The 23,635-nt window shown below is 38.0% G+C and overlaps 2 protein-coding genes across 5 annotated transcripts; both read left to right on the top strand.

Moving 5' to 3' along the window:
• Positions 1–1,435: 1,435 nt before the first annotated feature.
• On the top strand, positions 1,436–15,451 carry NMU (neuromedin U). Of its 4 annotated transcripts, XM_038134504.1 has the most exons (10): positions 1,436–1,792; positions 4,568–4,626; positions 7,891–7,938; positions 8,037–8,096; positions 8,637–8,666; positions 8,775–8,825; positions 10,864–10,938; positions 13,087–13,140; positions 14,470–14,509; positions 15,113–15,451. In XM_038134504.1, the coding sequence occupies exons 1-9, from the start codon at positions 1,651–1,653 to the stop codon at positions 14,503–14,505; spliced, it is 555 nt and encodes a 184-aa protein (XP_037990432.1). In that variant the 5' UTR covers positions 1,436–1,650; the 3' UTR covers positions 14,506–14,509; positions 15,113–15,451. The 4 variants fall into 4 exon arrangements, with proteins under 4 accessions (XP_037990432.1, XP_037990433.1, XP_037990435.1 ...); XM_038134505.1 differs by lacking the exon at positions 8,637–8,666; XM_038134507.1 differs by lacking the exon at positions 10,864–10,938.
• Positions 15,452–15,946: 495 nt separating this feature from the next.
• Positions 15,947–23,557, top strand: PDCL2 (phosducin like 2). The gene is given in 6 exon segments (XM_038135688.1): positions 15,947–15,968; positions 16,600–16,690; positions 19,593–19,683; positions 19,685–19,737; positions 21,305–21,454; positions 21,456–23,557. Coding segments are annotated over 6 exon segments (486 nt in total). The 3' UTR covers positions 21,535–23,557.
• Positions 23,558–23,635: the final 78 nt, after the last annotated feature.

Genomic DNA, 23,635 nt, shown 5'->3' with positions numbered 1-23,635 from the left:
TGACTGGTTCTCCATTGACATGAGGATTAGCTCTGTTCCCAGGCATATAAAGGAAAGCTTTGCTACTGAATCTGATAAAGTAGATGCTTCTATTACTGAAAGAATTCTACAGCATCTTAGCATGCTGCTTGGCAAAGATTTTGCAAATTTGATGGCCTATCAAAGTGTCCAGGGTGGCAGAGCCCACTTTGTTTCACATGCTTCTGATAAAGGTGAGGACAAAGAAAGAGCAGACACCAACACTATGGCTATAAATCAAAGTTTTGCTTTGTTTCACAGTAACAGCCCCTGCTTTTGTCAGGCAGATTTACTCCACCACATACTATTTGGCTCCTAGTCAAAACCCACTGAAACTGTAAAAAAACAACTGCAAGTTGTTTTGGAAAATGGCAATTTCTACTATTGCACTATTGTCTCATTGCTGGACTGGGATGTACTAATTTCCTTAGGAAAAAAAAAACAACCAAGAGAAAAAAATATGAGTGAATGTAAAAAGAAGGGAAAGCAAATCATTAAGATAGACTCTAAACTGGGATCTCCCATCCAGAAACCATCTCTGTAGCATTGGAGCAGCATCTCAGCTGTGCAGGATCTTCCTGGAGCAAATGGGGAGAAAGCAGAGACAGACAGACATGCGCCACACTTCAAAGTCAGACCTTGCTGCTGGGCTCAGTGCGAGGAGCAGGTCAGCACTAGCCTGAGCATCTTGCTCACTCTTGGCAGTGGTGATCATCACTTGTTGGATCTGATAGCAGGAGGAACGGCAGACTTGAGTGGCCACTCTGGTAAGCCAGACCTTGCCGTGCTTCAGGGATGGCTGGGCTAAAGTGCCAAAGCGCCTTAACAGATCTGGAGTCTGTGTACTTTTGACTGTCATAGAATGTAGTTGCTTTCATTATCTACAGGCATAAATAACAACTGGGACCAAGGTCTGCAGCTGTGTTATAAGTAAAATACCTTGCTAGGCACAGTATTAGGATTTTAATTGCTAAACATTACCATACCGCTGAGTTCTGTTTCGTGGTGTGGCATTGTGTGTGCATTTAAGGCATAGGAAAAGTCTGGAGGCAGTCACACCTCTGCAGCCAGGGAGTTTTCAGGAAATCCAGTGACCAGTCGGCGGGTGCCGGGGCAGAGCGATGCCCACCCCAGAGCCACCGACGGCTTCACCCACACGCGAGCTCGACGAGATTTATCCCACGTTCAGCTGGTTGGGGGCACATCAGCTAGTGGGTCCGACTGACCCGCTTGAAATGACGCCTCTTGTCCCCCGCACAGCGGGCTGGGACAGCGTCTGAGCACCCCGCCTCGGCCGCCCTCGTCTCATCGCTCCGAGCACCCGCGGCACCGAGGGAGCGGCACCTGCCGCGGCTCCTGCCGGGCTCCGGGGCACTCAAACGTGGATTTTTTTTGTTAAGGAGGGGGTTTAACAAAGGGCCGGGAGCCTGGCCGGCGCCGCGCCTCTGTGCCGAGCAGGGACACCGCCGCCGCAGCGGCGGGGCGGAGCGGGCTGAGTCACCAGCCGCCGGCCCGGGGGGAGCTGGAGCCCTCCCGAGCCGGGCTGCGGAGCCCCACGTGCCGGGGGATTTAAAAAGTTGGGGCAGGGAGCTAGGACATGCCCAGAAGAGCGGCTGGCAGAGCTCGGCGGACATGGGACACCTGTGCCACCATCAGCCCCCCGCGGCCACCCCCGAGCGGAGCCTGAGGAAGGGAGGAGACGGCGCGGCGCTGCCCGGGTCCCCGCTACTCCTCCTCTTCGTCCTTCTCGCTTCCTCGATTTCTGCTGGCAAAGGTGAGGATGGTGCCGCTCGCAGTCCCTTCCTGCGCCGCCAGCTCTGCCCATGACCGCGGAGCAGAGTGCCCGCAGCCCGCCAGCCTTGCGGGCAGCTGCTGGGAACGGCTCCGGGGATTGGTCTGGGGGGGCGTCTTCCCGTATCCCGGCAGGATTACCCTGTCCTGGCAAAACACTCCAGCTACTTGGGGAATAGGCTTTTGTTGAAAGAAATTTAATTTTAAGTATCATTTACTCTGATGTTAAAAAGATAAGAAAAGACATCAAACAACATGTGTCACAAAATTGCAGGACAGATTAGGACCCTCTGGCAGTCATTCCAACCTATAGCAGTATTTAACAGGTGAGGAATTCTGAAAGTTGCTATTTTTCTAGCGGGGGCTCTTGTGAAACATCTAGCGCACTGTTTAACAAACCAGACTCTCTTTTTGACTCTATTTTCCCACCTCTGATAGATTAGCTGCTTACACCTTGCAAAGCAATGTTACAAAATGCTCTGCGAGGACCATTTCTATTTTGTTTGTATTTTATTTGTGGGATTTGCTCTACTTGTAAAGGGTTTTTTTTCTGCTTTGTTTTGTTTTTTTTAATATCAATAACCAAAGAAATCTAATGGCAGCATACTTATTAATCTGAAGATGTGGAAGAGAGGAGGGAAGAAAGAGGAGCACAATGGAGGGCAGTGGCACACAGTATTTCATCACTGTTCTTACACAAATGATTGCCAGGAGCTTGTTCAGGGATGCAGTAGAGGGAAGAGAAGATGTAAGATGTGAGTCCCAGGCTGTGCATCTGGCATTCTACTGCCTTGAAAGAAGTTGAATTTCTTAAAGATGGCAGAATTGAAGGATAGGAGAGCAAATGTGCTGTGGACAATGTTGATTTTGTAGAATGATTTCCTTCTCCATGTTCCCTTTAAATAGGACTCTTCAATAGCACATGCTTCTTTCTTTCTTTCTCTCTCTCTCTCTCTCCTCTCTCTCTCACCTTCTTTTTTTTTCCCCTATGGTTATGTTGTGTATATTAGAAAAAACCTTAATGTTTCAATGTGCTGTTGTGGAAATTAATGAAGTCCTGTAGGTACTGCAGCCCTGTTCTGGATGGGATGATGAAGGAACACTGCTCAGCCTTTGGAGGAACACAGTCCTAGGTGCACAAACCAGATGGGATTGCACGTGAAATAAACATTTCTGAATATGTAGAGAAGGGTAAAGGAAAGAGAGGAGTGGGAAATAATTAATCTTCTCGGTCCAGAAGTTTATGCTACAGGCCAAAAATAAAGGAGAAAGTTCTAATATTCAGGCTTTCCTGCTTGTTGCACTAAGGTTTACTAGTGCATGCAAATGAATTTCTTTAGGTCTCCCAGAAAAGCCTTGGGAACCAGTCAATGGCAGAAGCAGTGTTCAGATAGACAGACAATGCTTTGATGGGGAAGATGTGCTAATTTGAAATGTTGCCCTGTTCCACTCTTTTAACTAGGATACTAATCCCAGGTAACACTTCACTTTGAATACATTCATTCAAGAGCAGAAGACAATTTAAAACAACTCTAGTACAACAACTCTATTTTCTTTGGCATTTTTCTTCGAAATGAAACAAATAATTGGAAATCAGTTTCCTTGTTATGTGAACAACTCAAACATTTTTTTAAAAATCCCACCTCTATATAGTGTGAAATTAAGAGCCCCTATAATAATTTTTTTGGGCCAAAGCAAGCATCCATAATAATTAGTCACCTTAAGTCTGTGCTAGTACAAAAATGTGGTTTTGAAATCCATCCCATTCCATTAATGCCTGGAACTAACTACTGTTGTGATTATTGTTATTAGGGATAAATGTAAAACAAATAGCATGATGGCATTTATTCCCTGCACACTGGATATTCTATCTAGGTCTAGAGGTCCAGCACCAGTTTCCCTCCCATGGGAGCTACAGCACATCCCCTCACTGACACCATTGCGCGGTGTCTGACGTACTCACAATTTGGTGATGCTCATTTCTGCTATTTACAGAGACTCTAACAATACACTGCTATCAGAAATACACTGCCAGGTAAAATAACAATGGGATAAGAGGAATATTCTAGACATTGAGCTGGAAGGGATGCTGGGACACTGACTTCCATTTCTGCAGCCTGAGTGGGTAGAGATCGAGAAAGGAGCTCCCTCAAGTTAAGCACAGCTTCAATGCATCGTTATGCAATCAAGAACACATTTAATCTACTGAGGGATAAGCTTTTCCACATCTCATTTGCAAGACAGAGGAAACAAATCCAGTTACAGGTGTACTGTCTATCACCTTGTCAAAACAACATGTTCATATCATGGGCACTATTTATATGCAGTCGTACATTACGTAGTGCATGTTCTATTCTGCAGCTGTAGCACACAAGAAGGCAAGAAGTAGAGTCCAGATCCTCAACTCACAGTGCATGCACTGGAGGTGAGCAGAGCTCTCAGAAAGCTCAAGGTTGTAGGAACTGGAATGTGATTTTCTGAGCAGGTCTCAGTGAGACCTAAGTAACTTCCAGACTGTTTATTATTCAGATATGTGAGTGTCCATGTCTGCTGTGAACTTGTGATAAAGCATCCTGCTGTGTTGCTGAAAGAGAGCAGGCAAAAACCACCAGACAAATCACAGAGCACTCAGGGTCACAGACTTCCTTGGACCAAGCGGCTCTCAGCCTTTGCAGTTAATAGTTGTGCTAGGTATGTCTGACACTTACACAAATGACCTGTGCTGTACAGCATTGCTAAGCATGGTTTGTGCTTCCAGGTGCACCAATGCCATCCCAAGCACTTGAATCAGATGAGGATCTGCAGCTGTTGAAAGAGGTAAGCATCATCTGCCATGTGGTATCCTCCCATTTCTTCTGTGCCCATCCTTGCTACAGTCCCACCTCACTCTCCAGTGTTTCTCTTGCACAGAGTTCAGCTGTGTTTTCTTCCAATACAGCTTCCTGTATGTCTCCTATCCTGGCATCAGCAAAGAGGTGAAATATCTAATTTTCCAAGTGTTCTGAACAGTTGCTTCAGGAGGATGTTGGGACTAAGTGCTGAGATGTGATTCTGAGAAGAGATTGTCTTGTCTCAGTGGAGAGCTATGTTTGATAACTGTCAATGACCAGGCAAACACTGTCCTTGGAAGCATCAATGTCCCTCACATCTGGCAGCTTTATAGTCTGTCCATGATACTCAGTAATTGTTTCAACTCATCCAGTCTTGCTTCTTGCATCCTCTGCTCTGCACACAAGGCTGGGACCCTGTTCAATCCTATCCTAGCCTCTCAGTTTACTAGGTAAAGGACAGTGTACTGTGTCAATTAGCCCCTCTAACACTTGGCTACTGATTGGTATCATAACTTCCACTCTCATCTCTGAAATGAACGTTTGTTTTGACTCTGGAGTGTGACGCATGTGTTAACACAGGCTCTTCCCTGCCCTTTTGGAACAGATGGAGTGGCAGGGCATAACATGTGGAGAAGGTTTATCCTGCAACTTGCATGCCCTGGTGTTGCTGCAACTGTCAACTATTGTGTTGACATTTAATTTAGTAGCTTTTGATAACATTGGAAAATAAGTGACTCATCACAGGGGCAGATGCAGAGAGTAAACGTCTTCTGACTGAGACCATTACAGAAGACATTCTGCTTACTGTCATCTCCCCACAGTTCAGATTGGACACAGTGACTCAAAACCTCACCTGTTCTAGACTGGCACTTGAATGAGTCCTAGTGACATTTATCACCTGGGAAAAAATGGTCTCTTGGGAAGTAAGAACCTGATAACTATAAGGAGTTTTTGAAAATTAGTTATTTACATTCTGGATTTAAAAAGCTGGTGAATACATTTCTGCATGTCTTGATAAAATTTTCTAGCTGTAAGATTTGTCCCTGTGGTACCTGGAAACCAAGACAAAGGTCCTGTTGATTTCAATGAAGAAAACAGTATGCATAAGATACTAAATATTGTAAAATTTTGTAATAGAGCAATATAAAAGTTACCATTAAAACTTGAATTATGCTGAACTGGAAAGGGTCTAAAGAAAGAGAATTAGATATATATTTATATACCCTAATTCAACCTAATTACTCACACATACTAGGTCACTGAGGTTTCATAAAGTGCAAGTAAGTAATAATTCTTCCCTCTTTGCAACTTTACTAGTGGATCATTCAGGAGGAACCCTGCCTCTAAATAAACCTAGTATGTTCCAGGAATGGCTCTGAGTTTATAAATTTGAGAACTTTGTCACTAAGTATTTTGTTTCATTATTTGTCTCTTACTTCCTTTTCTTTTTTTATGTTCATTAACCAACCCCAAGCAACTTGCAATCTTCTACCCTCAGGCCACATTTCTGAGACAGGAGAGAAAATTTTGGAGAAGAAGCATAAAATATAGAAACTATTAATTTTTTAAAAAGGAATTAACAGAAATGGTGGCTTTTCCTCAGCCCTTGCTTTATCTGCAAATGTTTTAGCTGAAAGATACCAATGTGTGTTGAACACAAAGCAGTCTCTGGCTTGTTCTGCTACTGAACTATGGTAGTTCTCTGTGTCAAGTAAATAAACAAATAAAACCCGAGCACAAACAATCCCCAAGAGGAAACAGCCCTTTCTTTAACATAAGCTTCCCAAATTACTTCAGCTTGATTATGTCTCATTCATTGCTGACTTCTTCCTCTATACTTTCTTACTCTGAAAGTAGTGAAGCTGAACTAATACACTCAAACACATGCAAGATGAAGGAAAAAGAGTACAGAGAGGATGTGTTGCCAACAAAACCTATTTCAAAAGGGAATCCTGTGAGCTATTAGTTTTTCCACTATATCTGCTAATGCTTTCTCATAGATTGTGTCTGGAGAAATGAATCATCTCCTGTCCTGAAGTGCTCCAATAAGCACTATTTTTTAAAATTTCTTTTTTTCCTTTAATGTTTTCTTTGCTAATGCATGTTGCTTAGGGCTTTTTCTCTATAAAAAAAAAAATTGCAAGAATAATTACATTGCGTGCTCTATCAAAAAGAAACCCCAAAACCACTATGTTTTTGATGCAGCCTGTGAACAACATGAGTGGCAAAAATTTTTTTTTTCATCTAACACTACCAAATATTACATGAAAAAAAATAGCATATACTGATTGAGGTTACTAGGATACAACTTTGAAGTTACTTAATAAAATTGTAAGCTGCTTTTTGCCATCGTTATTAAACTGTACAACTTCACTTGCTGGAGACTTTACCTTACAGAATACTCCAAGCTTTCAGTGCTGATAATATTATTTTTCTGAACTCAAATACCTTTTATTCCATTTCTTATTCCTTCTCTATTAATAATTCCACTAAAAATTAATCAGTATTATATTATTCTTTCATCTTGGAAAAGAGACAGAAGGAGGATGTAATTAATACAAGGTTATGAAGCGTAGGGAGAAGATGGGTAGGAGTCACTTGTTTGGTACTTCTTCCGAGAAAGGATCATGACAGCATGGAATGCTTTGAAAAGACTGGTGAAGACAAACAGTAGTGGTGTTTCACACAGCGTTTAGGAAACTTCTGGCATAAACTGAGTGGTGTGCATAAGATGTGCCAGCACATACCATAATCACTCAAGGGATGCATGCGTCACACGCCTATAGGGATGCCGTAATCCAATTGAAAGAGTTATGTTTGAGGATTGATCCTTTAATCCCTTGCCTTAGTTTTGTTATTTTCTTCACAGTTTTGTAAAATTCAAAGATATGGCAGAAGAGATTCAAGTTCATGTTTTATGCCCAGGATGCTTACAATCATAACTTAAAATATTACTTGGTCTGAGAAGTTTGCAGTTAAGAGGGGTATGTGCTAGGTACAGAATAAGAGTCACAGATCATATGTTTGTTCAAATCAAGCAAGTATAAGTTTGTTGCTGTTGGTTTTTTTTTTTTTTTTTAATATGGTTAAGGCCCTTTTCCCCCTTTGAATGCAAGGTATTTATTGAATGGACCTATAAAGATGCCTTACAGTAGGCAAGCTTGCCATGCCATTAGATGCACTTACCTTTTTCATATTTCCCTTGTTTTTATTACTCTGACTTCCTAAAAAACTGTGTGAACTCTTACAGATAGAAGATGCATGTTCTGCTTACCTGTCCACAGATTCTCAGCCTCAGGTGAGTCAGACAGAGGTAACTCTACTATTTGGATACTGTTTGTTATATGTAGTAGAATTGGAAGTGTGATACCTGAGTTCCTGTTTTCTTTGCATTAGGTATCCAGTACACTGGAAGAACTTTGTTTTTTGATCATGGGATTTCTCCAGAAACCACAGGTAACACACACACAAAAGACTGCTTAGCATTTTTGAAGCCTGATCTCTTACTGTGCCATTGACTACAATGAATTCTGAGGACCCAGTATGCAAAGTGTCATTCAGCACTGGAAGTACTTCTATCAGTTTTTACTCTGAAATGCCATGTGCCAGAATGTAACACCTTGTAAAGACAACAGGGATACATCAATGTTTGGAAAATTATCTCCAGGTTGAGTACAAGGTGTTAAGTGTTTTTATTGCTCTAGACTAGAAAAACTATGAATTCTCAACAGACAAAGAAATTTACTTAGGAGAGCCTGGGGACGAACAAGGGAACTTCTGCTAAACACATCTAACTCTTCTAGGGCAGAGGAATCAATACTCTCTACAGAGATTGAAATGATTAGTTAGATTGATAAGCAAAGACATACAATACATCTGCCAAGGAAGAAGGATATTTCAACCCAGTGTGAAAAGAAATTGTATTTAATCAAAATTATCCATTGATCTTTTTATTTTAATGAATAAAAGCCTTTCTACCAACTATTATTCCCACAGGGTTTAGATGAGAAAGACAACACCAAAAGGGTAAGATGTCTATATATGTCCTACAATCGCACTAAAAAAAGGCAAGAAAATCATAAAACTCTTGTCCTGCTTTGTAGTATAACCCCACTTTTAACTTTTTTCAAACAGTTCTTATTTCATTATTCTAAGACTCATGACTCGGGCAACTCAGACATCATGGTAAGTGGCACAGCACCTCCTTATGAGTGAGTACCTGTGTGCTTGTGTACAAAACCAAGGCAATATTCCTTTTTGCAGCAGTCTCTCCAACTGTATAGCAAGCTCAGAACTGGGAGTTGCATGTTTACAGTACAGAAGGGGTTTTAATAATATGGGAGAGGATGATAGCTGCTGTACAGGTGTGGAAAAAAAAAATCTAAGAAACTCACCCAAACATTCATGGAAACCCAACTGAATCTTAATCATGCAGTTTCAAATTTTAAGAAGGAGATCAAATACTTTTTTTGGGTATTGGAACATAGCACATGCAGTAATACAATGTGGACTTACAGGACCTGAGAACATGACCATAACTATTACATACTCACGAAAGCATTTTTATTAACTTTTAATTAAACTGTATTAATTTATTTATTTGCACATGACATAAATATGTAGAGCCAAAATAGTATTTAAGTTTCACTTGGACTTTGGATTATATTTTGAATGAAAAACATAGTTCAAGCCATGGCCAGGAATTGTTGCTCATAAAGTATTCTCATCAACCAACAAGCCAAGTACGTGATCCATCCTTGCTTTTGAAATGCAAACATACTCTGTTATCTGTGTGCATCTATGCACCATAGGATTTTGAGAGAGCTAAATGTATTCATATTTTCTTGTTTCTTAACAATCGTTCATACATGCCGATGTCAATTTTTGCCTTGTTCTTTACGTTTCTCAAGAAATATGTGGTGTATTTCCTAGAAAGTGACATTGCTCATATTGGTGTCAATGTTTTCATGCTACAGTTGCTTTGGAGGCTTTAATGGTAATTAAGGCACAGTGAAATGAGCTATTTCTGCTGCTGCTCCTGCTTAAAAGGTTACTGCATTCCACTGCACCATCATCCTGAATACCTTTGCTGCTGCTCCCAGAGATTACTGCTCTCTCACTTTTGGTTTAGTTGTTCAGATGATAATTTTCTAGCCATTCTGAGAGATACTTACTTAGGTGAGATCCATCATACTCCCTTTTATAAGCTCTCTCCACTGGTTGCAAGACAGAGCCCAAGTGGACAGCTGGGATGTTCATTACCCACTTCACCACCATAACCACTTCAATCACAACAGATTCCTACTTTTTTTAGGTATTATGATCCCATATTGCTTACCTTAGGCATATGGCACAAAATTGGCTGCAAATAAGCAAGTTCTTTTTACCTATTACGTACAATAACACTTTGGTAACTCTGGTTTCTCCATATATTACAATTCTCTTAATTGCATTACTTTCCAATGAAATATTGTAGCAAAAATGCATTGTTTTTTAAATTACATTTACATGAGTTGAACGTTTAAATTGGTTAATGAAACACAGGGTTTTTTTATAATTAATTTCTTCCTGTGAACCTCTCTCCAAATTCCCACATAGTTGTGTTTTTCCAGGGTGAGCACTTAGGCTGCACACAATGCCACTGTGCATAATTAGGCTGTCTGAAAGCTTACAGTCTTTTTGAACACAAGGAATTTCATGATCAGAGCTTAGATAGAGTGACCAGTGCCATGGTTACAAATGTCCCTTGAGAATGGATTTCTACTGTACACTGTAATATTTTTTTTGTTTCCATTTATTTTGAAGTAAAATTAACTTCTCAGTACAACAGAGGTTGAAACGCTAACTTCTATAGTAGAAAATTGTAGAAGTGTTAGTAGGAATACTTTAGGAAATATTCTCAGTACCACTCACAGAGAATGAACAAAGTTTGAGTAATTCCAGGAGTCTGTAAATGGTTTTGAACTTTCAATTAGCAAAGGTGAGGATACACAGCTTTTCCCTCCATCACTCTGTGCAGTGTAAATATAAATGTTGATTCCTGTTTGTTGTCAAGTCAAAATGTTTAGAGAAAAAAAAAGTTTTTCAATTAATCAGTTTCTCAGTCTTCAGTTCTTTATTGGTGCATGTTTGGTCCACGAGTCAATACTGCAGAAAGAGACTTTTTTTGCATCATGAAGGCCAAATTTCACTGTTGCTCATGTCTGTGTTCGTGTCCTCTCAGTCATCTGTCCTGCATCCTTTACTGCAACTCGTTCCTCAGCTTAATGAGAGAAGACTGAAGAGATACAAATTGGACGTATGTAAACTGAAACTCTGCATGCTTATGTTCTTACACTTTGTGATTCATTAGCTTTTCTAAAAATGCCCTTGTAGACCTTTCTGCTTATATATTTTGGTCAGACTACCCAAATCACGATGTCACAGAATGTGCTTCAGTAAGGGTTATCTTGCTGCTGATCTTTTTTCTCCCTCATATTGGGAAGAAAAACAGAACCTGCTGTACATAAACACATCCACCTCTCTCCCTGACTAGATAAGGAATTGAAAGGGTGCATGGGTAAAGGAGGAAACATGCTCCTTTAGAATGAAGAAATTCATTCTTTCTCCCCAATTTGAAACAGCACCAGATTTTTTCACGGCTTTGATTCCTCTTGAGCTACAGCCTGCCTGATAGGATATGATCAAAGAAAGAAGACTCAAGCATTATTTTGGCTAGTCAATATAAGAGACTGAGCAAAATACCTTCTAGAGGGCAGGCATTAAAATAAAACTCTAAGTAATCATACAGCTTAATGAAAACATATTTTTCTGTGTACATATATACATGCAGATTTTTGAATAAACTTGCACATTTATTATGGCAGAGGCTTTTTTTTTTTTTTGACATCTCCAAACCCTTAGAAGTTTAGAAGGCAGTGTTACAAAAATGACAGATTGTTAGCTTCAGCTGTTTACTAATACCAAACTTCTAACATGAACTCAAACAAGAACATGTAATCTTTAAGGAGGGTCTGGTTGTAAGAGGAAAATGACAGTAACATAAATCACAATTTCTCACTAGTAATTTTACTCTTGATTACTTTTCTGTTCTGGATGAAATTCTTAATCTTGCAACAGCTACCTATTTCGTTCCTGTTTTCAGTTTTTTTTCACACATTGAATAGAAAAAGTAGAAAATTCTATATATGAATACTGTAAGACTCAAATGGCAATATACAGAAAAATTTTTACCCTTTTGAAATATAAAAAAATTATAGCAGTCATCAGATTATAAATCCAAGATGGGTGTTTCAAATGCAGATAATGCTAGAATGAGAAGAACAATAGAAACAAAAATCATACAGATATTTTATGTACGGTGAGAAACTGAATACAATGCTATATATGATGAATTGAAGTCAGAATTAAAATTAAGACTCAGAAATTAAGTATAGTTTAAACTCTACTTCCTTTGAAAGCTTCCCTGGATTGAATCTGCTTCTGTAGTTTGGAAATTATGGGAGTCATCCTATTTTACACAATTCTCACAGCATTAGAAGAGAGCAGGTGTGATTCCTTTCTATGACACTTCACCTTATGATATTTACCCAAGAGATCACAGCACACCAATTTTTAGTTGAGAAATACCCCATTGCTAAATAAAAGCCATCTTCATTTTAATGTTCTGGTAAGCATAACACTAAAATTATTTTGTTTCTCAAGTTTACTGTCTCCCCACCTGCAGGACAGACACATCACTTCTCTCTGATACCAACCGAAGCAAATAAAACACTGATTCAGCTTATGTGTTCTCTAATCACGAAGGTCTCATTAAAGCAACTGGATACCTCTTGCTTTGTACTTGTTACATTTAGATAGAATTTCTATTTTCTTCATAATCTGTTAGCCTCCTTGCTATATGGATCACTAGGCAGCTGTTTCACCCTGTGTGCAGCACGGACAGGATAGACTATCACAAGTACTGCTCTTTGGGAGTTAATGTGAGAGGGGTGGTCATGGTACATCTTTGGGAACAGTCTGAGGGGGTCACATTCATGGGAGAAGCCCAAGTATTTCTGATATTTAAATTTTGTATTTTTGTCCTCCTGCAAGATGCAAAAAGCAACTCTATCTCTAGAGACCGCTATCATGAAGACACTCTTGTTGTGCCTGGGTAGTGAGCCTTGGAAAATCAGACGCAAAGGCTGTTCATAATTTCTAGTACCATTCAAAAGCAATCTGAGCTGATCTAAAACTTCAGGTGGAATTCAGCTCCATTCATAGGTTCTCCTCCATTTCTACATGACAACATAGACTTTGTGTTACTGACATGGAAAAATGCACATAAAGCATTTAAGGAGTAAAACTGTATGTAGTACTGAAGAAATATATATATACATAAACAACCTCTCCGTATGTATTAATTTACAGCTGTAGATATAATTTAAAATACTTTTTTCTTCAGGAAGAACTTCAAGGACCTGGAATGATTCAAAGCAGAGGCTACTTCTTCTACAGGGTATGGTTTGTTAGATTTTTTTTCTTTTTGTTTTGTGGTGAGAGTTAAAAAAAAAAAAAAGTAGAGAAATAACTGAATTACAGAAAGAATTACTGTGATTAAGGATACTTTTTTCAGTTAGACCATTCCACCCTACAGGACATCTCCAGGTTTGCTCTTGATAATTCCTTTTATTAAAATAAAGGCATTGTAGGAATTTTTTAAAAATCATATTCCTAGGTTTGTGTATACATGATACCATTCTATGCCCTAAGAAGTCATTGGTAATTTCATATCTATTTGTCAGAGAAAGTTCTAGAAAATATGGCATCTTGAAAAATCTTTGTAAAGCATTGTTCAACAGGGCATGTTTGCACATGATATGATTCCATGCTTATACACTGTGCTAGGTCTGACCTTCCCATTTTCCTCTGTTTTGACCACTAAGGTAAGAAACTAGATACAGCAATTCTCATGAGACCAAATCTACTGTGTTCATCTTTTACACCACAGAGCTTTTTTACTTCACTTTAGCAAAACTGAGAAGGTGGCAAGTCAGACTTTCTGGCATTTCTACTTAAATAAGAAAGTGGCTGATGGCTTTAAATAAAAATGTGACTAGGGTTGTACTCAATGATCCTAAAGGCCTTTTTGCAAACTAAATTTTTCTATAATTTGAATGAAAACACCACAAATTTGTATAGCTACATTTCTTATGTATCAGGCTTGGATCCTTAGAGTTGTTATCCCAGGCTGAAGTTATGGGTAATACTAACATTGGTGCATTCATGCTTCCAGAGTAAAAGACAAATTCTTATTATGCCCAAGAATAATTTTTTTATCAGCTTTAGTAGAAGTTGTATCAAGTCCATCACTAGTGCAAAATATTTCTGAAAGACACCACAGTGAAAAGAGAAAAAGTCCTTGCGTATGTCAAAGAATACACTCTAAAATGAAAACCATTGAGAGTGACATGTATTTGTTTGTTAATAGCAAAATCACTTATAATGAAATAATTACAGCAATCAGAAAGCACATTTTAAGAAAATGCAAAAAGAATAAGGATTAACAATCTCTTGAAGTGACTTCTTATGGCTTTCTCCCCCTTATAAAATCATACAAGATAGAAAATTCATTCTTCAATTGATATGCAGTAAATTTTAGTGTGTAATTCTCCAGAGGTAGATACAGATTAAACAATAACTTATCTTAGGTCTATCTTTGACAATAATCACAATGACACTACTGAGAAATTCACCAATTTCTATACACACCAAGTTGTTTGGGGCTTTGTTACTAAATTCTGTCAGTTTTACAGAATATATAACTTCCTGAATATTTGTCTTTCAGCCACGTAATGGAAGAAGATCAGTGGGTTTTCGCTAAGGAGGTATTTATTCAATGCTTTTGATCATGATCTACATGTCAATTGGTTCATTTTTATCCAAATAGACCACAATAGTTTTGTTGAGAAGTTGTCTCAGAAAGCCTTTAACTGTGTAATCAGCTTAGATTTCCACCCACAAACTTTGCCCAGATGCGCTAAATACTTAGATGTGTTACTTACATGTTAATTACACTAATCTTCGGATGACGTGAACAGAAGCTGTAGGTACTCAGTTCCCAGAACAGAGAGCACAGAGGTGTTTCAGGCAGCAAGAAATGGAAAATATCCCACATTTATGAACAATTTGGAAAGTACTGATGATGACAAGTAAATCTAAGAAAGGACTGAGTCAACTACCTGTCAAAAGAATGCTGAGAAGTAAACTGACATCCAGAAGGTAATTCCCTAATCTCACAAAGATAAAAAACTCACACTGAAACTGAGGGCAAACTTCAGAATTTAATTTCAATGCTGCAACTATTTGGAGAGATGTAAAATGTAGACCAATACTACGTATTTTCAAATTTGTTTTATTCTGCTATAATTTTTAAGTGTTATATCAACTTAGAGTTGTATCAACAGCTAAAGCTCTGTCTTATTTTTCAGGATCATAGATTCCTGACTTAGAACTAAAACTGCAGGAATGCTGAGTACATGGACATACTGTTTTCCTTACAATAATTATTCGTTATTAATGTACAATTAGAAATCACTCAAATGTAAATATACTTAAACCAGATTCTGTTAAGAAGGTCTTTACTATCTTGATGATATTAAAAGCATATTGAAATTATTTGTTTCCTAGTGTTATGATGTTTACAACCACATGTAATTCTACTGTAAAAGAGTAAGTGCTTGCACACAACAGACATTGCCTCTAACAACCCTGTTAAGCAAATTTTTCCTTCTAAATAAAGGCCCTCAGCCAGACAGTTGTTTTAATGACAATGTTTGCAATCAAGACTACTGTGTTTTTTTCAGAATACGTTGTGATTTGTGTGTTTCACCATCTGAAAAAAAAAAAGAGAATCCATTTTTCCTTAATAAAAGGAACCTGAACAAGTTGCATATTTTGAAGAAATATTGTGATTTAATTCAACTAAAATATAATGACATGCTTTTTTAGCTATTAAGAATGCAGATGCACTATGGTTCTCATTTAGAAGAATGCTTAATTGCAACTGGGATCACAATTCACTTGAAAACTCAAGTGCTTTTGATGGAGACTGAAAGAAACTCTACTCAGAAGCAAAAGTTAGCCATACAATCTTCCCAGTTTATCTCTCTGAGATTATTTTCACACCAAAATTGTGTTAAATTATGTTGCTGAGGTTGTAATTATATTGAAAGTAACTAATCACTCAGAACTAGATGATCTTTAAGTCCCTTCCAACCCAAACCATTCTGTGCTTCTATGACTCAGTTTAGAAGTGGGCTAAAATGTTTAACATTGTATTGGCAGGTCAGGGTTTGAATTGGCCTCAGCATTACTACTTACTCCTGCTTCTGCACTTTTGGATGAGCAATAAAACTTCAGCAGCTGGTTGCAAAAATTACGGCCTCAGAGGAAACCAAATTGAGAAGACCTTTTCCTCTTCTTGCCCACTTTTTTTTTGCTCTGCATTTTAACAATTAACACTTCTTATAAGAAAATTTGTTCAATATTCATGGTTTAATTTTAATGATTTGCACTTGGTTATTTTAAAAAGGATTCTGAATTAAACATACAATGCAGATAGTGACAAGTGGTATGACATCTAACCTGTACAGATAACTAACTTACATAACTTCATAAAGAAGCCAGTCAGTGTGAGGAAGATTACCATTCTGAATTATTAGTAGCAATCCACCCCTGTATTTCTGTATTTTCCTGTACAGTTATAATTAAATAAAGTCCATTTTTTCCTCCTCTTTCTTAACCAGAGTTATGACAACGTTAACTACTTTCTGAAATAAATACATATTTTTCTTTCATTAGTTCTACATTACATCTGCTTATTACTTTTCATATAGTTAAAATGTTTAGTGACTCTGGAGAACAAAAGGTGGACTTCTTTGTTTGTGTTTTTTGTTTGGGTTTTTTGTGTTTCTAGTGAAACCACATAAATAAATGAACCTTGAAGAACTAAAGGAAGCTGAAGTTGGCTTTGATGAGACTGATAGGAAAGCCATTGATATGTACAGGTGTGGTGAGAGATATCTATCCAGATTAGCAGTGCACATGTTACTATTTTACATGCTCCTAAAAAATAAACTCAGAATCTTTTGAATGTAATGTCTGCTGACTCACACAACTGCCTTTTTCCACTTTCTACTCTTTTTACATCAGATAGAACCCACATTACTGTCCTACTTCTTCCTGATTGCCAGTGGCATTGAGAAACAGTTTACACCATATTGTGCTTTGATGCTCTGTTAGGGCAACATTATTTACTCTGAAAGCTGGATATTTGAAAGACAGTGTTGAACAGGCCACAGTGGAAACCACTGTTACACATCCTCAGTTGAGCTGAAGATACATTGGGCCACCAAGTACACAAGCAGGGCTCATTCATTCTCTTTCTGCCTGATTAAAGGGTACCCCTCACTCTGCCACACTCACGACGACTCTGCCACACTAAAGACACTTTCTGCTAGTCTTCAGGACTTTGTGCAATGATGATAAATATTCAAATAAAGAAGTTATGAATCCCATTTTCTCTCTCCTGTTTTGGATAGTGTTTTCTGTGCATTTGAAGCCAGAAAGAATGGACAATTGCTTGTGGATATCCCTTTTCTCTCATGTGCACAAGAAAAATAGGAAAAACAATATCCTGTGGCTCCAGTTTTGTGATAGATAATGTTTTGCATTTGGGGTACGTGCCACCTATATGAGGATGGCATGCCATTAAAGAAGAAAACTGTATTTTAGTGCTGGAATCAAACTGTTCAGAATTTTTAATTTATTAAGTAATTAATTTGATTATTATGAGCAAAATACATTTCTGCTAGCATAGCACTCATTTCTGGTACAATATGGTTTCTAAATATATTTCTGTAATAAAAATGCAATTTATTATTAATTACTATAGTAATTACTATAGTTTCACAATATCATACATTAAAATTTTTGTGCTGCAGTGGCGGTAGCTACAGAACCACAGCATCACAGAATGGGTCAGGCTGGGTGGGAAAACAGTGGGTCACCAGGTCCAACACCCCTGCTCCAGCAGGGTCATTCCAGAGCACATGGTACAGGATTGCTTCCAGCCAGTTCTTGACTATCTCCAGTGAGGGAGACTCTCTGGGCAACCTGTTCCAGTGCACAGCCAGCCACACAGTAAAGAAGTTCTGCCCAATATTCAAGTGGAACTTTCTGTGCATCAGTTTCTGCCCATTGTCTCTTCTGCTATTGCTTGGCACCCCTGACAAGAACTTGGCTCCATCCTCTGACATCCTCCCTGCAAATACTTACAGACATTGATGAGGTCCTGTCAACAGGTCCCCTCTCAGTTTTCTCTCCTTGAGGCTGAACAGGCCCATTCCCTCAGCCTTTCCCTGTAATAGAGATGCTCCAGTCAATAAACTCGGGTGGTTTTAAATGCCAGCTGTGGATCCCCAATAAACAGCTATTGTGTTTGGCTTGCCTCTTATTCAAGGTAGATTTTAATGACTTTTCTATTTCTTACTTCAGGAAAACATTCATTTGAAGTTTATTTTGAAGGAAGGCTCAGGGGAGACCAAATCAAGTCTATAAATACCTGAATGGAGGGTATAAAGCAAACAGAGCCAAGTGTTTCCAGTGATGCCCCATGACAGGAACAAAGGATGTGGGCACAAACTGAAATGCTGGAGGCTCCTTCTGAATATCAGAAAACACTTTTTTACTGTGAGGGAGAACAACTGAAATGTTGCACAGTCTTCTTCCTTGGTGATATTCAGAAGCTGTCTGGACATGGCTCTGGACAGCCTGACCAAGGTTGATGGTACTTGAGCTGGAGGGTTGAATCAGGTGACCTCTCTTCCAAACCCAGCCAGGCTACAATTCTGGAAATCTGAGATACACAGCATACTGTTCTTAGGCACAACTGTGACACAATCAACCTTATTCAACTATTTAATAGGACTACACCTATCATTTTACTTACAGTGTCATACGGAGTCAATGTGCTTATGAATTCGGGTTCAGAAAACTTTGGCACTTTGTATCGACTTCTGCAATTGTTGCTCTACCAGACATTCATGTGTATATTTTTGTACATATTTTACAAGTTACTCTGCTGAGTTCTGCCCAGCATTGTATTGTAACTAAGAAAACTGAGGCATGCAGTTTACACAACATAAAAAAGCTAATGTGATCAAAACATTTCCTCTGTTTACATTCTACCTGTACTTACTGCTGTTGAATTGTTAAAACTACTAAAACAATTATAGGGCTAGCACAGTGTATCTCGAAATGTAGTCTCAGAGAAAGAAAATAATTCACATAAATATATGGAAATTGTGAACCAAAACTGTGTTGTATGGCTGCTAGAGTATAATAACATAGTACATTTATTATTTCCTTTTTTTTTTTTTTTTTTGTGAAAAGCAATTCCACAGTGGCTTTCAGTTAGTATTTTAATAGCTACTTTTAGTTCAACAAGTTTCAGTACAGCATTTTCCTTTTTTACCTTGCAAGTATTTTTATAGACGAAGACTGCCACCTACTGATTTTACATTTCAGTTTTCATTAATTATTTTAAAACTGTCTGGTAAATACTAATATAAGTACTATAATTCCTCCTTAAACTAATCTCATATTCAGAATCACACAAATATTTAGTACCTGCTCTAATGTTTTCTTGCTTCATCTCAAATTATAAATGCTTGTATAATTTGTTACTCAAGTTTCCCAAATCTAATACTGATGAATGAAGAAAATTAATTTTAATGTTATATTATTGAATAAAGATTGGAATAGATACCTTTCTAGCTCTAAAATTTTAAGACCACCAGTTCTAGAGTTACTCAAATAATTTAATTAATTGAGATGCACTAGATATTCTTTTAAAATGCGTGTAAAATGTTCCAAAGATGCTTATTATTATTTTTACTTTCTAATAAGGCAGCAACACTTGCAGGAACGGAAATGTCTTCAGAGGAGGCAAAAGTACGTGAAGCTAAGAGAAAGTTGTGGAAAGCATTATGCAAAAGAAGCTTACAAATGCTCCAGAGGCTGTCTAGGTTATAATTAATCTTTATTGGTCAAGGTAATTACATTCTTGCAAAAGATGTAGAATACTTCAATACAAAGAATTTAACTGGTAATTAACAAAATCTAGAAAAATTAAATACAAGAGACCAATGAAATAGCAATTTCTTAGAAGCAATGGAATCATAGAGCATCTGACCTACTCGATTTGTTAATTCACTTTGTGCGAGTTAATTGTTTACTTTTATTCAAACACATGGGAGACTTATTTTGCTGTGCATGCTCATCACCATGTGCGCAACCTCACTGAGATCTCGGGGTTTCACTAAGAAAGTCGTGTCCACTGTTTGCAGTTTTTCTCAGCAGGAGTAGTCTAACGGGATTATTCTACCTTTATTTCCCCTTTGACTTGAACAAATCAAAAGCCCATCAGGAAAAGTCTCAGTTATGCATACTGAGGAAATCTGGGGGACTTGTTAGTTTATTGATTGCCCTGTAAATTCTCTAATGGTAGCAGAAGTTGTGACAGGATGCAGCAGAAATGTCAAAGGACTTCCATGATTAGTTCTGTGTGTGTTAGCAATTCTATTAGATGTTTCTGAAAAGCTCTGAGAATTAGAACAGAATGTTTAATAATTTTTTAGATTCAGACAAGTTTTCTGTTTTCCTTCTTTTCAAGTTTTTTGGGAGGGAGTTTCTTCTCAATTGTCAGGAATCAAATACTTTTTTCCAGAAGGAAAAGGAATAGGACAACCAAATGAAATTGTTGGAATTGCAGTAATTAAAATGTCAATATCTGAAAAGAGAAAATAGTGGCCTTTCTGATTTTAATTTGATAATGGAGAACCAATTCTGCATTTTACCATTGCATAAATAGGAACCTCTGAGGAAACTTGTAATCCCTTAGGAATGAGTATGAGTATCCCCAAAATCTCTCATCACTATTAACAAAACTGGCTTACCTGCCTTTGACCTCCAAGGTCCACAGGCCACACCAGCTGATTTAACTTCAGTCAGATACAAAAGATCCTAATTGCTCAAAGGGCTGGAGGGGAACAAGAAAAACTGTTGGTTTCGGTCTTTTCTGTGTCTGTGTTTTCTTCATCCATTGGTTGGGTTTTGGGGTTTATATAGATTGTATTTTAAATAGTAACTATGAAAATAATGAACATGGTGAGGCATGGTAAAAATAAAAAAATACAAAGGCTTCCCTGATGTTACTTAAGGAGTGGAGAAGTATTTAATGTTAAACTAAAATCTAGTTTAAATAAAGTAAAACGTATGTTACAGATTCAAAAATGTCATTTAGACTCTACAATGGACAAAATCAGTTTTAAAAACTTAGTGAGGAATGAAACTGAGGCACAGTGCTTGAAGTGTCTGGTAGCTTTACTAACATATTTTGTATACTGTGCCTGCCATCTATTTTTAATTCAACAGCTCTTTAAATCACAATGATCTAGGAAGAATCTAAATAAAATTTGTCCTGCAATTCTTGTAACAAAATAAAGTAGAAACAGACTGTAGGAAAAGGTACTTGTGTTCTTCAAATGCTTTAACACCTTCAGTTATTTTACAAATAATTTACACCAGAAGTGTGATTATATTTCCTTATTCTTTTCTAGTATCCCAATATGTTTACTGGTTAATGAACACCTCAACCTGCTGGCCTGAAAGTTTCCAGAAGGCAAGTTTCTCAAAGCCATTGTAAACTGCTGCATTCAGAATTACAAGGACAGGTGTTTACCCACAATACTTGTATACAAACTGGTGAAATACTAGCAGGTTCATTGGGATAGCTAAACATGTGGGAATATATCTGAAAACAGAAAGCACTAGGAATATTTCTAAATAATTCACATCATGAAAAATTCTATGTTGTTTGTAATCATTAGATCTAAAGGGCACTTTTTAAAGATTGAAAATCTTTATTTGATTATTTTTGAAGAGAAAAACAAATCTGAAAAAAAAGCCAAGAATTTGTATAGAATTTGTGTAATTCTGTGGTGAGGATATTACCTAAGCACAGGTATTTTGCAATTTCACAGTAAGATATTTTATTGAGATAAAAATGTATTGCTCAAAAAAAATTTAATTAAGATCATGCATTCTGACATTAGTTCAAAAACGGTTTTCCACTCCTTTGGTAAGCCTATTGGTGGATACCTACTGGCAGATACCACTGCTGGAAACTTTTATTTTCCAGATTCAGAGATAACTAATAGATGCATTTCAGAGACAATGGCTTATCTGCCACTTCAAACTAGAACGCTAGCTAGTAATTTTAAATGTAAATAGGTCATCGGGGACTTTAGATACGATTGCATAGTCCCTTCAGGTATCAAGGCTGGCTGCTATAAAAGTAGCATTGCTTCCTCTCAGCAGCGAGCCTCCCTCCCACGACTGCGGCTGCTGCAAGGGACACATGCACAGTGTGTGACAGTGGGAGCAACAGGGAAAGAGCCAAACCTCCCCTTTGGTGACCCTGTCTTTGTCCAAGCAAAGTGACCACACGGCTGTAATTAAAGCCATCAGATGTGACAAAGCAGCAGCAAAAGCCAAGCTAATCTGCAGGTTAAAACCAGATGTTTCTGGTTTTGAGTCAGTTACACCGTTTGGAAGAAAAGGCTCCAGGAATATTAGCCAACCTTACTTTACAAGGATTATGTGGATTGTGACAGGCTTTCAAATCCACTCATTTTAGTATTCTGGAGTGATATGAAATTCAGTTTCAATACCAGTTTCCTCAAACAGACGCTCTTTTGAACAGGCCAGCGTGGATCAAAAAGGAACACACTCAGCAGGTGGTTGCTCTGTGCCTCTGAAATAGATTATGCAGGATGGCAATGGCATTTCTTTAGGAAACATGGCTATAGCTAATGGAACTGCACTGTAAATTTCTGCATTTCCAGCTCAATGCAGTCCCACCATTCAGCAATTCACAAAAGATCTGCTGCTCCTAATTTGGCATTGTTTAGAAGTTGTGCTGGCTCTCACAGAGCCCGTGTGAGTGAATCAGAACTATCACTACACAACAAAGTCACACTGATGGCAAGAACAGAGCAATAGTATTTCTAGAAGAATAGTTTCATAAAACCATTACACCATCTCTAAGCTGTCCTGTTCCTTCAGGATTCTACTAAATACTGCCAAAAGTAAAGTAGCATTAAAAAAAATGACCTCAGGCCGCAACTTTGGCAGAAATTGCAAATGTGTGTCATCTCCACAGCAGTGTTGCCTGTTCTGATCTTGTCGAAGAGTAATTTGTCACTGCAACACTGCAGTAAGTAGGTGTTATGCTCATGCAAGGAGTGAAGAGATAGTGCAGCATCCCTACTTTTTCTGAAGAATTATCACTGGTTACTAAAGATCTTGCAAATTCGATAGATACATCCTGAAATTATTTGTAGCCTCCTGGTTTCTTTGCCATATTCTTGTTCTGATAATTAGGCTTTTTTTTTTTTTAAAGTATTTTCACATTTTCTCCTGGATGTTCCATTCCTGCTGTATCCTGTTAGCTCTACATTTCATCAAAAGAGTGTTATCTTTTGTGCAAGAGATAATATTATTTGCTTTCCTTCTGTTACATTTTCCTCAACTGAAAGCTGGAATCAGAGTATTATGAATCAGTAACAAAAATAAGTATTTTTACTATCGCTTTTCAGAATTCTTTCAGTGGAAAAGTTCATGGTTAGCTCTTTGGGAGCACTACTGGTAAAGAAGCTCCTGACCCTACAGTATCTTTTCCTAAGACTTTGGTCACAATTGTGAATCAAATGAACTACCTGAAAAGCAACCCAGAAAGAAAATCCATGACAATTTGCAGTCAAGTTCTTTATTTTGTTCGAGACACAAACACGAATTACACTTCTATTAGATACATTGCTACTCAGGTATCAACTGAAAAATAAAATCCTTTTAACTGAGAGAAAAAAATTTGGGATTACTTACACAAT

The sequence above is a fragment of the Motacilla alba genome, chromosome 4 (assembly GCF_015832195.1).
Source record: "Motacilla alba alba isolate MOTALB_02 chromosome 4, Motacilla_alba_V1.0_pri, whole genome shotgun sequence".
NCBI lineage: Eukaryota > Metazoa > Chordata > Aves > Passeriformes > Motacillidae > Motacilla > Motacilla alba.
This window is presented reverse-complemented; position numbering and strand designations above follow the sequence as displayed.